We start from the raw sequence: 15376 nt of genomic DNA, 5'->3' as shown, positions 1-15376 counted from the left end.
TCGGAAGCCAATATCTGATTTCAATATCATTTTTAAATTGTCCGGTTTTGTAAACATGGAAGCATTAAGTTTCTGTCCATCTTCAGTTTTTTGCTTACCTTTACGAAGAGCTATGGATATGTTCGATGTAACATTCATTATTTCGGTCACATACTGGGCAAAAAATATATACTGACTGTCTGTGGCAAATCTAGTGTCTGCTGACAAAAGCCGTGCATTAAAGTATTTTGAAGGTGTTAATCTAACGTGTCTATCCATAGAATATCCAAATTCCCCACCAGGATGTAAATGTGGAAATGCCATTGCATCTATACCTTCCTCTTTGAATATGCTTTTTGGTATCTGGTTTTCTCCTGGAGCTAGGCAAAATACCTTCCCGTCAGTATCAAGGATATCTTGTCCAAGGTCTATAGGCTGTAAGCATGTCTCTACAGGATAAGCAGCATTATCATTATCTCCATGGTCTTTGGATTTCTCATTTTCAACTGCATCATCACTAACCTTTCCAGAATAATTATTCTTGTTTTCTTTGTTAATATCTTTATTGCTACTTTCCCCATCATCAACGTCCATCTTTTCTGAATTATTACAAAGAACAAGATCGGAATCATCTTCAGTGTACCACAAATTCTTAAGTTTCACATCTGTGTACCATTTATTTTTTTTTTATAAGGAACTGAACTGCTTCCTGCACATTAGATGGATTAATCCATTCGAACTTGTGGTAGCCTTTATATTCAATTTTACGTTTTAGTTTTACTTTTATCAACTGTGCATCATTTATTGGTCTAGGCAACGTTGCCGTTACACTGTTTAAGTCACATGGTACATTGATACAAGGTCCTTTCACTCCACTTTGACCGCCTTTTGGTAAACAAAGAACCTTCATGAATGGAATACGTAATGCAACAAGTTGCTTTTCAAGATCATTTAATTTCTTCAGTTTAGGGGGAATAGGTTCTAGATTAAGGCCATTTGCTTGTGCCTGTGGTGGCATATTGTTTGAAGATAAATGTCGGTCGCATGTAAAGCATATCCATTCCTTTGCCTTTTCACATTTTGCTTTACAATGTTCATCACAAGTATGAACAAATTTTCCAGTTAAACATTCGTTTGCTTTTTCATTTAAATACTTCGATCTGTTACATTTCTTTACCTGACTTTTGTACAAAGATCTTATGCACACTGTGCAGACATATACTGGAAGGTCTTGTATGCTTTTTTTAAATTGCTCAATTGCTTTCTGAATAGACTTTCTATTTGATATCTTTTTTTCTCTCAAAGATATGTCACTGTGATATTTGATTTTTAAAAATGTTTTTAGTTTACTTCTAAACAGTGGGTCTGATGAATATCTCTTTATAGATGAAGCCTTCAACTTGTTTCTTAAAGATTCATACCGCTGATAATTGGTCTTTGAAGCAGATTTGACTTTCTGTCTGAATACTGCATTGTTCTTGTACTTCTTGGAAGATTGTGATTTAAGTCTGATTTGAAAATCAGTATTAGTTCTGTACTTTGTCTTAGAAAATACTTTCACCTTGCTTCTAAACACCGAGTTGTTTGCATATTTCATTATGGAAGACACCTGTTTAAATTGTTTGTAATTCAAATTTGTCTTGTATCTTATTCTGTGACACTTCTTTTTGTTTTCTCTGTACACTTTGTCTGTGTTATATCTTAAATTATCACTCTTCTTTTTTTGTTCTCTATACACTTTGTTTGTTTTGTAACTTATTCTGTGACACTCTTTTTTGTTTTCCATGTAGGCTTTGTCAGTGTTATATCTTAAATTATCACTCTTCTTTTTTCGTTCTCTATACACTTTGTTTGTTTTGTAACTTATTCTGTGACACTCTTTTTAGTTTTCCATGTAGGCTTTGTCTGTGTCATATCTTAAATTATCACTCTTCTATTTTTGTTCTCTATACACTTTGTTTGTTTTGTAACTTATTCTGTGACACTCTTTTTTGTTTTCCATGTAGGCTTTGTCTGTGTTATATCTTAAATTATCACTCTTCTTTTTTTGTTCTCTATACACTTTGTTTGTTTTGTAACTTATTCTGTGACACTCTTTTTTGTTTTCCATGTAGGCTTTGTCTGTGTTATATCTTAAATTATCACTCTTCTTTTTTTGTTCTCTATACACTTTGTTTGTTTTGTAACTTATTCTGTGACACTCTTTTTTGTTTTCCATGTAGGCTTTGTCTGTGTTATATCTTAAATTATCACTCTTCTTTTTATTTTCCATATACACTTTGTCTATGCTATATCTTAATCTCTCATTCCTGTTTTTCTTTTCCTTGTGTAGTTTGTTCTTAATTGCTTTGATTTTCTTATTTTCCATATTCTGTTGGTTTGTGGTGCATTTTTTTCTAGCTTTCTCCTTGTCTTCAACATCTCTCATCTTTTGAGTTCCTTTCTTCAGCTGATCACACAAATATGTTTGTAAACTTGATGAAAAATTCTGCAAAACAGGTTGAGTAGTGGTGGTAAGAACAACATCATAATGATTTTGATTTTTGTGATAAAGATATATTCCTCTATTGTCAGATAAAGTTATTGTTTTGTGCTTGAGCCAAACCCAATGTACTCCAGACTTTGTATAGGTGTAAATATCCGTTTGAAGTAAATGGCTGGCTGTAAAAATTTCAACCTCTGTTGCCCAGGTTCCATTTTCTCTCATTCCAGTTTTTAGTAAATAGGTATTAGCATTTCCTTTATACTCTGGAGGTAAATAACATTTTAAGTCGTTTTGATTTTGTATAAAATGATTACAAATTTTATGTCTAATTATATCATGAAATGTCTGATGACCACAAATTATATATGACAATGCTGCAAAGAAGCAGTTGCCATCACCAGTAATGGTTTGATATGTAGCTGGTCTAGATAGTTGTAAAGATAAAACATCTGTTGTTTGATTATTATTCTGTGTTTTTGTAGGTTTTAGGTTTAATAGTAGCTGTACACGTTCCTTCCATACTGTATTTACAGGAAAGTAGACATAAGATGAAGAAATCTGTAAAGTATAAAATAGTGAATTATATATTAATAAACATAATATTCTTCTGAAAATATCAAGAATACAAAGTTTCAGAACTTATCATGTTATTGTGCATTAATACTCTGTTTAAACACATTTCTGGCATAACATTTATCAGGTATGCTTGTGGGAAAAATGTTGAAATAAATTAAATACTTGAAAGCAAACTCAAAGGTCTTTGTAAACAGATATTGAGTAGCTACAGCACTATAATCATTTTGAGGTGAGTATGTTTGTAAATTTTGTAAAACAAAACCCCTTTCTTTTAATAAGGCTTCTTTACCTTTTAATATCAAAACAACTAGGAACAACCCAGTTGTAGTCTTCCAGTTAATTTCGTTTTACTTTTGTGTATATTTCATTGAAGTTTTAAATAGTTAATTTTGATCTTTTTACTTTTTTGTTTTTGTTTCTTTTCAATCAATAGATGAGAATCAAACATTGGTAAACTACTGTTGCTTATATTTTAAACTTACATACCTTCTCTCTAAATTGCTGCTTCCGTTTTTTGTCTTGTGTTCTTTTTGCTCTATTTTTCCTTGCCATGTTGATATATTTCTGAAATATATACAATAAATTCTACACAGATGTCTATAATTATAATTATGACATTGGTTGCAACGAATCCCAATGATTTTTGATTGAAATTAAAACGGATAATTTTACTCCTCTGACATTATACAACAGTGCCTGTGCATCAAAACAATTGAGAATGTGTAGAAAAGATATAACTCCTTTCATTTTCGACTCAATTTCCAATAAAAAGTGATAATAATAAAAAGAATAACTAATCCAAGAATTGAAATATTGAAAAATATTCAACGAGTGACCGAACAACACTGATAATTAACTGATGTGCTATGCATAGGTTGTGCTTTACCTGCTGTTTATATCATTTGTTGTTTCTGTAATATTGAAAATACATACATTTGATTAAATAAAAAAGAATATCATACTTTCATACCTGACTACAATATCTTTTTTTAATAAATGTCTAATATTCTTCACTTGAGCAACTGTTCTTATATTGGTAATAATGGTGTTGACAATTCCTAAAAAAAAAAAAAAAACTTTATTTCAACAATACATCATTTTGAAATACACAAAATACTGATAACAGAATAAAAGTTAACTATCCAGGAAAACAACAGAATCTCTGCTCTGAAAAATATATATATTAAACAATAAGAACATCACAAAATTAATATCATAAAAAGTGTCTTAAATTGTTTAGATAACACTGTTTATTTTATAATTTCTTCTGTTCGGATTCTTTTAAGTACAAGTCATTTGCTTCAGAAGAGTGTGATGCTGATGTCCCAGGATCATTGGGATCAGATACTTCTGCTGTTTTTTTTTCATCCTTTGGTTTATCATCCTGGGATGCATCCTGGGATGACATTAATGAGTCATCAAACTCATCTGTTTCATACTCCTCTAGTTTTCTTTTGAGAGTGTAGTTTTGCTTCAATGTCTCAGACATCTTTTTTCTACGTTCGCTTTCGGTGTTTTCATTTTTTTTAATTACTGTCTGCAGTACATCTGCATCACAAGAAAGCTTATTCCCCATTTGTAGAAAATCATCAATGGTTTTAGTGAAAAAAACACTATGTTCAGCAGGAACTTTACTAGAAAATTTTGAAAAGCATCCTTGTAATTGATATGCCTTGGCCTTCATTTCTTCTGACATTCTCTTCATGTTTACATATGTCTGTTGCATGTTTTCCTGCAAATTTAATCAAAATTCAACAGCTGTAAGTATTACCTAACAGGTACATAAATGTGGCCAATTAAAATCAATTTAATGAATTTCCTCTGCCTGCTCCTAGAAATAAATCTTTTCCGCCATAACAATTTCAGTGTCCAGAAAACAGTAACATGCAAAAACAGGAAGAAGGTGTCCAACAGATAAAAAAGTGCTCATATGTTGCAACTGATTTCTGACAACTTGCTTACCAATATAAAGTCATTCTGTTCAGTAGTTTCTGAGAAAAGTATTCCAAAAATATTTGTTTTATATTTCCAAGGGGCACAACGCTTTTTAAAATAATTGATCAGCACTGATTTTCAAACTTGACCGAGACAGCTGATATAAACCTATGATATAAGTTCTATAAAAATCTTGCAAGAATTTTACATGTGAGAGCACTAATGCTAATATTAACATATGATATAAGTTTTATTAAAATCTGGCAAGAAATGTACACGTGAGAGGGCTAACAAGACCTGTTGGACAGACGCACGAACGGAATGACGCACAAATTGATGGAAGGACAGAGGCACAGACGGACAGAGACATATGCCAGGTATTTCTATGTCCTCCTGCAATGCATTGTGCAGGGGATGATAACTTGAGTGAAAACTGGCAATATACAAGGATATCAAGTAATGAACACCAAACTTATACTATAATACTAGCATATATATGTATATATAAATATTTTAAACGAATTGAAATTAAATCCAACAGCATTTAAATATGATAATGAAATCTTGCATAATTGCTTTACAAAAAACTTTCATTCATAAAGATATGAACAGGCAGTTATAAGCAACTTTTAATTATGAATGAAATGTCAGAAAGGCATTTTTTATGGAGGATTATAGATGTTTCTTGTTTGTCAGAAAGAATCTTTTTCAAATAATTTGGAAATAAATAGAAACCTATCTTATATATTACTTCAACAGGAGCAGATGCAAGCAATTTGGATCATGTGGCCTACCTTGCACTTGATATAAAGGACAGTTCATAAATAGAAGTAAAAAAATCCATCAATTATAGTAGCAACTGAATTTAACTTATAGAAAATTATGCAAAACAAAATTTCAATATATATTTTACATCTTTATCTCTGGATAAGATGATGCTGTCAACCATGTGTGAACAGTTTTATATTATAAATATGGCTAATATCTAATTAAAAATTGCATGGTTAATTTGGCCAATCAAACCCATCCTTAATTTAGCTATTGACTTGTGCATATATTTACGAGTTTCTGGAAGATTTATAGCAATGAATTGTTAAATAATGGAAATGAGTAAATCATATTGATTTCTGTTAATTTGTAGAAAAACATGCAAATGTGAAAATGGACATAACTGTAATGATAACTTCTGTGTTACATTATTTTATTTGAATTTCAAAATATACAAAATATAGGTTATCTGTTTATCTGAAATATTCTACTTTATATGAAATTCTATAGTGTACGTCACACAGAAGACAAAATAATGTGGCAGCGTGCAAAAAATAAGGATGTGAATGAGTGTTATCCGGCACCACCACGAGGAGGGTCTACAGATAAAGCATTTTAAGAAGCACTAGCTCACACAATTCTTTACATGCAGACTTAACCATGCACTGTGAAACCTGGCCTTGGTAAAAGCAAACTTCCAAGAAAAAGTTTTTTAGATAATAAAATGAAAATGTTTCAATTTTATAAGAAAATCAACATATTTAATGTGAAATGTATCATTAAATTCTTTTAAGCCAAGTTTCTCATGAAGCAAAAGTTGAGGTTACTTGTTTCCTAATTTAAATTGTATGTGAACTTAATAAAAAATTAGACTTGTGTTAAAAAAAGGACAGCAGAAAAAATTTCATGAACCTCAAATTTTACTTGGTGCCATCTGATATAATAAAACAGTGACATTTATACATACAGCATTTATAAATAATAAAATTTCTTACCTTTTAGTTCAGTCATGATGCTTCCTTCATAGTTAGACTCAAACCGAATTCAGCACGTTGTCAACAAATAAAACAAAATTCTCAGAGAGCAAGGAAAAGGGATCATTGTTAACACTTCACACTATATATCATTCAAATAATTTTGACATGACAAAAAGGTATATGTCTGTTTTACCATTTACAAGATTTTTTACATTTGGGTTGGGTGAAGCCCTGGCCTATAAATCATTCAAGCCATGTTGACATGACGAACAGCAATATATATGGTTTAGGGGTGGGGATCTCAAACATTAAGAAGATATAAGAACATTGGGGGTGGGGAAAACCCCTGGGGACTGACCCAATATATTATTCAAACCTTTTTGACATGACAAACAGGAAAATATATGGTTTAGGGGTGGGGATCTCGAGCATTTACAAGATATTAGAACATTGGGGGTGGGGGGAACCCCTTGGGACAGACCCTATATGTCATTCAAATGTTTGAGACATGACCAACAGGAATATATATATGGTTTAGGGGTAGGGATCTCGACCATTTACAAGATATTAGAACATTCCCAAATGGCAGGGGGTCGGGATGACCCATGGGGACTAACCCTGTATATCAATCAAACCATCTTTAATTGACAAACCAGAATATATATGGTTTAGGGGTGGGGCTCTTGACCGCTTACAAAGATATTAGAACTTTCTTAAATGGCAGGGGGTGGGGGTGGCCCCTGGGGACTAACCCCGTATTTCATTTGATGTGCTTTATAATGACAAACCAGAATATATATGGTTTAGGGGTGGGGATCTCGACCACTTACAAGATATTAGAACTTTTTTAAATGGCAGGGGGTGGGGGTGACCCCTGGGGACTAACCCCGTATTTCATTTGATGTGCTTTATAATGACAAACCAGAATATATATGGTTTAGGGGTGGGGATCTCGACCATTTACAAGATATTAGAACTTTTTTAAATGGCAGGGGGTGGGGGTGACCCCTGGGGACTCACCCTGTATTTCATTTGATGTGCTTTATAATGACAAACCAGAATATATATGGTTTAGGGGTGGGGATCTTGACCGGTTACAAGATATTAGATCTTTTTTAAATGGCAGGGGGTGGGGGTGGCCCCTGGGGACTAACCCTGTATTTCATTTGATGTGCTTTATAATGAAAAACCAGAATATATATGGTTTAGGGGTGGGGATCTCGACCGCTTACAAGATATTAGAACTTTTTTAAATGGCAGGGGGTGGGGGTGGCCCCTGGGGATTATCCTTGTATTTCATTTGATGTGCTTTATAATGACAAACCAGAATATATATGGTTTAGGGGTGGGGATCTCGATCGCTTACAAGATATTAGACTTTTTTTAAATGGCAGGGGGTGGGGGTGACCCCTGGGGACTCACCCTGTATTTCATTTGATGTGCTTTATAATGACAAACCAGAATATATATGGTTTAGGGGTGGGGATCTCGACCACTGACAAGATATTAGAACTTTCTTAAATGGCAGGGGGTGGGGGTGACCCCTTGGGACTAACCCTGTATTTCATTTGATGTGCTTTATAATGACAAACCAGAATATATATGGTTTAGGGGTGGGGATCTCGACCGCTTACAAGATATTAGACTTTTTTTAAATGGCAGGGGGTGGGGGTGACCCCTGGGGACTAACCCTGTATTTCATTTGATGTGCTTTATAATGACAAACCAGAATGTATATGGTTTAGGGGTGGGGATCTCGACCACTGACAAGATATTAGAACTTTCTTAAATGGCAGGGGGTGGGGGTGACCCCTGGGGACTAACCCTCTATTTCATTTGATGTGCTTTATAATGGCAAACCAGAATATATATGGTTTAGGGGTGGGGATCTCGACCGCTTACAAGATATTAGACTTTTTTTAAATGGCAGGGGGTGGGGGTGACCCCTGGGGACTCACCCTGTATTTCATTTGATGTGCTTTATAATGACAAACCAGAATATATATGGTTTAGGGGTGGGGATCTCGACCACTGACAAGATATTAGAACTTTCTTAAATGGCAGGGGGTGGGGTGACCCCTGGGGACTAACCCTGTATTTCATTTGATGTGCTTTATAATGACAAACCAGAATATATATGGTTTAGGGGTGGGGATCTCGACCACTGACAAGATATTAGAACTTTCTTAAATGGCAGGGGGTGGTGGTGACCCCTGGGGACTAACCCTGTATTTCATTTAATGTGCTTTATCATTTAGAAGATTTTCAATTAAAAAGATTGTGTGTATTACAAACGGTTTCCAATTTATAATCATTTGAAAATTTTAAAAAATAAAATCCCATAGGGTTCTATAGTAAAACCCTCCTTTCTTTTTGCCCCTCAAAGTACCCCTTTATAAACCCCATTGCACAAACAAAACCCTGATTGCACCACTAGACATGTTAGTCTTACATATTGTAAAACCCTAAGTTAATCTGACAAGCGGTTTTGGAGAACGGGTGCGGACAAGTTCAAATTTAAAAGTGGCGGAAGAAGAAGAAGAAGAAGAAGAAGAAGAAGAAGAAGAAGAAGAAGAAGAAGAATAATAATAATAATAATAAGAACTGAGCAAAAACAATAAGTCTCCAAACTTTGTTTGGGAGACTTAATAAATATGTGGTAACTAGGTCTTGACTTAAATGAAGAATTGAATGCTTCTTTCTGTAATTTTATTACATGTAGGATGTAAAAGCTTCATGATACAAATTTCGGCACGTTCAACGCTTTTGCATTCCTATACAACTAAAAAAGAAGCATTCAATTCTTAGCTACAACCATGACATTACGATTTAAATCATGTTTTTCGTTTGTTTTTCTATGCATTGTTTGAATATTGTCACGGGGAGCACATGCAGTTGAAACAATGTTTTTATTAAACACCACGTGCTTGAATACGTGTATGAGCATCGACGCAGCCAGTCACATTGGGGAAGCCTGCTTTTTCAAAGAAACCATTTTTCGTTGCATAAACTTTTTCTGCCTACAGGGCCATTTTATGAACTGGTCCCTCTTTGCAATCAATGCGTCTGTAAACTAAGTTAAAACCTTTGACATAGTAGATTTGCCGTGGCCCATTGTGTCACCTATTACGTGGGGATTTGAACCACTGGCAAAAAAAAAACGAAGAGAAAACATCACCTGCTCCTCAACATTCACTGCTGTACACCTTGGAGTGATCTGTGAGCAAGTCTGAACTATACTCAATGCTCTCCCTTCGAAACCTAAATCTTTGGCACAACTGCTCATCTGAATAGTTCATTTAAAGGGGGTCTTGACCCCTAAAAACTCTTTCTTTTCGACTGTCAAGTCATGCTTTCTAGCTTTCAATTCAAAATTTAAAAGACGATTGTTACCCCTCAAAAACAATATTGTCAACATTTGGCTTTGCTGCGGTTGAAAAAGTTTTCTGTTCTAACACCATTTCAGTTATGTGTTATTAATGTAATGTCCCCTATGAAATACTGTCCTCTGCTAATCATGCCGGTTAACAAATCACTTAAATTCATTTTTAAAATGGAAGGAAGAAAAGAAAAAAAAAACCAGTATAAGAAAGCGCACTTTACTTATAATCAACTATAATATAGCGATTAGGATATACCTATTGTTGGTGTTAGTACAAAGTCGTGAGCCAAGAGTTGTCCCCATGCCATCATTTCTGCAGTCTTTCTCCTGTCGTAACTAGCTTCACCAGTATCATTGAACAGTTTATTACTGATCAATCGAGGGCTAGGTAGGTCATAATCACGTGGATAATCTATACCTGTGATTAAAATAAGACAGTGGTTACAAACAACCTTTTCCTCTAAGTCATGTTTTCATAAATCAAAACGCTATACATTAAATAAAGTGTGTGTGCTTATTGTTTAATGGAATTAAACGAAGTAATCTCGTGATAGGAACACAATATCATTAGCTTTTTCATTTGTTATGTATACAAAGAGTTTAAGTTGTAAAATTCTGAGAAAAAATATAGAAAAAATGATAGAAAAAAAAATTTTGCCACGTCTGTTTTCATGAAGCAGTTGTTTTTCACTTGTTCCGTTGATTGAAAGCGTTTGATTTTTTCAGTTTTTTTGGACTTCCCCCTTTTGAATTTGCCTTGGAGTTCAGTATGTTTGTTATACGTTTTTTCACGATCTATTCGTGAAATGCTGAATGTGAACAGCGATCATTTTACATATCTATCATACGCCCCCCCCCCCCCCAATCAACAAGATATTTTTAGACAGGTATAAATATTGGCTGATGTGTGTATGACTTGCTCCACTCAAGGTACTGGGTATACCTCCCATCAACATATTGGTCAGGTATAAATCTTGCCTGAGGTGTAAAGGACTTGTCCCACGCAGGGTACTGGGTATACCTATCATCCAGATATTGGACAGTTATAAATCTTGGCTGATGTGTAAATGACTTGCCCCACTCAGGGTACTGGGTATACGTACCATCTACATATTAGGCAGGTATGAATGTTGTCTGATGTGTATATGACTTGCCCCACTCCGGGTATTGGATATACGTACCATCTACATGATGATCAGGTATACATCTTGCCTGAGGTGTAAAGGATTTGTCCCACTCAGGTTACTGGGTATAAGTACCTTACACATAATGAGCAAGTATAGTTCTTGCTTCAGGTGAATTTGACTTGTCCCACTCAGGGTAATTTATATACGTACTATCCATATATTCAGCAGGTATAAATCTTGCCTGAGGTATATATGACTTGCCCCACTCATGGCACTGGGTATACGTACCATCCACATATCGAGCAGGTATACATCTTGTCTGAGATGTAAATGACTTGCCCCACTCAGGGTACTGGGTATACGTACCATACACATATTGCGCAGGTATACATCTTGACTGAGGTGTAAATGACTTGCCCCACTCAGAGTACTGGGTATACGTACTATACACATATTGAGCAGGTATAAATCTTAATTCAGGTGAATTTGACTTGTCCAACTCAGGGTAATTTGTATACGTATTATCCACGTATTTGGCAGGTATAAATCGTTCCTGGTGTGTAAATAACTTGTCCCAATCAGGGTACTGGGTATACGTACCATCCACATATTGATCAGATATAAATCTTGATTCAGGTGTAAATGACCTACCTCACTCAGGGTACTTCGTATACGTACCATCTTCATATTGAGCAAGTATACTTATGTCTAGTATATCGTGCTTGAGATGTAAATGATCTGCCCCACTCAGGGTACTTCGTATACGTACCATCTTCATATTGAGCAAGTATATTTATGTCTAGTATATCGTGCTTGAGATGAAATGACTTGCCACTCAGAGGACTGGGTTTACGTACCATCTTCATAATGAGCAGGTATAAATCGTTCCTGGGGTGTAAATGACTTGCCCCACTCAGGATAATTGATATTGTTACAAGATCCATCGGCAGATCGGTATGGGTAGTCTACGTCACAGGTGCCCGTGAAATTTCTACAGTCGACAAGACTGTGCCAGATCTCTAACAACTCCGGGTCATTCTGAAGTTCAGATAAACACATCCCAGTGCTACAAAGTAAAGACGTTAATATTTTTAGGAGAATGTATATTAACAAGGTTTGGATCGAAATCTGCGAAAAAATATCCTTGTTTCCGTATGGCATCATTGTAATGCATATCTCTATTTCTTCCACTTTTAACTATAAAATGTAATTAAATGTTCATACTTACACGTAAACATTATGAAATTTTGTACACAATAACTAGATAAACTGCTTAAATTGTATACTCAATAGAAATCAATTCAGATGCGTCAGAATGGTGCAAATACGATTTGTGAATATAAATTATTAACATATCGCATTAGTGGTAAACATGAAGAATAATTTATAACAAAAAATATATTTTATAACGAGTATATGTAAATATCAAAATATCTTCATCACTTATAAATTCCGATATTGCAACGCTTCCAATTTTTCATGTTCTGTTTACGCTATCACAGAACAATTGCAAGAGAACCCTGAAGTCTCCAAAGAGTGATCGATCTACATAAGGTCAATTGATTCCATTCTGTACAACAAAAAAAAACAATGTGAGCGAAACATCATCGAGATAGGAAAACATACACACCAAACTAGGTTTGATCAGATTTTTTTAATATTAGTTCATATACCTATCTGAAACAGTTCTTTTGTAATTCAAGGTACATTTTATCGCTAGATTCCCCTGACTTTTCCACAGCCAATTATGATTGAGAATCAGTATCTGTATGTTTCGTCATTTTTCTTATATTATTAAACAGGTTAAGTAATGATAACAATTTATATAGAAAATGCCTTTATCGGGTTGATCGACGATTCATTTTACTTCAATTAATTAACGTTTATATAGTCACATGCTCTGACGATGTTCTCCCGTTTTTTTACTGAAATAGAGATAATTTTGACTAACTTAGGATTAAGCAAGTTTATTTTTTCTAGTTTCTCACATTTCTTGTTTTTAATAGAAACGAAGTGTTATTCGGAATATGCTTTTTTCCATGTTTATTTCTTGTATTTGTTTGTAAAGAAAATTTCAAAGAAAACTAAGTTCATAAAGTTACATAATAACATTACTAACTATTGAAATTCTACATATGAGAAAAGGAAGACATTAAAGATATATAATTCTTTGGACGAAGTAGTTATTTTTGGAAGCTGTCGAATATATCAATTATCCCCTGGCCATTTTAGATGTGCCTCCATTTCTACTTTATCAGGACGTTTAGCAACCAACAATACATTCATCATTTCTACTTACTCTGTTTTAAGTTTCTTTGTGGCCTCTAAAGTGAGTATAGCTGCATACTCTAGTTCACTGGACTCTTTCTTTCTCCATCTCAGTAAATCAAACGAATGTTCCTCTATATCTAGGAGAAAATACAATACTAGTTATAGTAACAACTATCACTGGGCAAATCATTCTAAGCATGTATACCAAATATCAAAATATCAGAAGGCCGAGCAACTAAACAAACACATGTGTAAATACATGTAGTTTTAACGTTTGAAAGTATAGATCTTCCTATAAATCCATCTATCTATCTACTATCACATTTTGTACCAGTGCTAACTCGATCTCCAACAGACATATTTTCTGTTCATTAACTGTTTTAGTCATAAATGTCAGACTTATTTTTCCTCCCTGGCATAATCTTTGTGTTCTGGTGAGATGAAATATTGGATTTGTCTGGGATGTTTATAACAATAGTTAATGCATTAAATGTCCTGTGTGAATTTCATAAAAGTTGTATTTCACATCTAGCTTTTAACGATATTATTTTATCATACATATATGAAGGGATCAAGATGTTGATGGTATTATTTATTAAACTGAGTATTTTAGTTAAATATTTGAAATTGATCAACGCGTAATTCTTCGCAATATGTTATATGAATTTCGAATGTACTTAATGTACTTCTATAAAACTTGGTTAGTAGGCAGAGAGCTATATATACATACAATAGATTTTATCACTCCTAGAATTACATCAAATAAAATACGTGTAAATCTGATTAGTATCGGGTTGACGATCGTTTTGTAAATCATTTTGACATTTATGTACACAATGCTAATTATCTGATTTCAAATAAAAATAGCATTATACTTTTAATAAAATGGTAAAACTGCAAGATTGACAAAATTAAAAGCATGGCGTATATGGGGTCTTAAAAATCACGAATTGTCATAGGTTATAAGGGAATGTTTTGTATAATACTGGCCGTTCAATACTACGCAACAAGAATCATATAAATGATCAATATTGAAATTCCTCGTATTCAAGTTGCCGACTATGGGTAGAAAATTTAGCGGCTATGTGTTTTGTTTTATTAGATCAGCAAGTTTGATTTGTTTTAAATTGTTTATATCTTAATAGAACAAGGCGATGTGATTCGGTGAGATTATTTTACGTGAAAAGAAAGTCAGTTTTTCCTTACTAAGTTTTATTTATTTTCCTAACAAATAAAATACTAGAGACTGATTCCTATACAGGTTATATACGATTTGAAAACTGATTGATTGATTGAGTTTTGTTGTTTGGTTAATGTCCATTGGCAAATATTTTATGCATACAGGAAGAGGAAATAAATCCAATAAGCAGGTTCTGTAAAATTGGTCGACTGTGATGAAGGTCGGGATGTTTATGAAAATAAGAAGATGTGGTGTGATTACCAATGAGAAGTAACTAACAAAAAAGACACGAACACAGATTCGAACAACTTCAGTTTACCATACGGGTTTACACTTAAACAATAAACGAAAAAAAGAAAACATTTATGGCAGACAGCACCATCGACCAAGAATGTGAAGGGATTAAACAGGTTGTGAGCGCTAAACTCTCCTCGTAACCTAGGACAGTGGTGTAACTACATAACAGACGTCTTTACACGAAATCCATTGGATGTTGGATGTGTACTGCTTGATATTTTAGTCTTAGATACAGGATTTTCTTATTAGTTGTTGTTGGCTTTGAACTAGCTGTCAGTAACTTTGTGTAGTTTTGTGTTTAAAGGGCTGTATAAATATACTACCACGTATGGTCTGTGCTTTTGTTAGATGTTTTTCTGCTTTGTATCGATCTGAAGAGTTAAGCCATTTTCAACTGAT

At 34.0% G+C, this 15376-nt stretch overlaps 2 protein-coding genes across 2 annotated transcripts in view; both read right to left on the bottom strand.

Moving 5' to 3' along the window:
* LOC127731098 (peroxinectin A-like) overlaps nucleotides 1-15376 on the bottom strand; it is a 47036-nt gene that overhangs the window by 24590 nt on the left and 7070 nt on the right. Inside the window, exons 2-4 of the mRNA XM_052239955.1 lie at nucleotides 13529-13637; nucleotides 12087-12295; nucleotides 10359-10520 (exon numbers count right to left, since the gene is read on the bottom strand). Coding sequence (XP_052095915.1) covers nucleotides 10359-10520; nucleotides 12087-12295; nucleotides 13529-13637 — 480 coding nt within the window. The remainder of the gene's footprint in view (nucleotides 1-10358; nucleotides 10521-12086; nucleotides 12296-13528; nucleotides 13638-15376) is intronic.
* On the bottom strand, nucleotides 667-3648 carry LOC127731106 (uncharacterized). Its single transcript, XM_052239974.1, has 2 exons — nucleotides 3527-3648; nucleotides 667-3022 (listed from the first exon to the last, which is right to left on the bottom strand). The coding sequence occupies exons 1-2, from the start codon at nucleotides 3590-3592 to the stop codon at nucleotides 1913-1915; spliced, it is 1176 nt and encodes a 391-aa protein (XP_052095934.1). The 5' UTR covers nucleotides 3593-3648; the 3' UTR covers nucleotides 667-1912.

The sequence above is a fragment of the Mytilus californianus genome, unplaced genomic scaffold (genome assembly GCF_021869535.1).
Source record: "Mytilus californianus isolate M0D057914Y unplaced genomic scaffold, xbMytCali1.0.p SCAF_2, whole genome shotgun sequence".
In the NCBI taxonomy this organism is placed as follows: Eukaryota; Metazoa; Mollusca; class Bivalvia; order Mytilida; family Mytilidae; genus Mytilus; species Mytilus californianus.
This window is presented reverse-complemented; position numbering and strand designations above follow the sequence as displayed.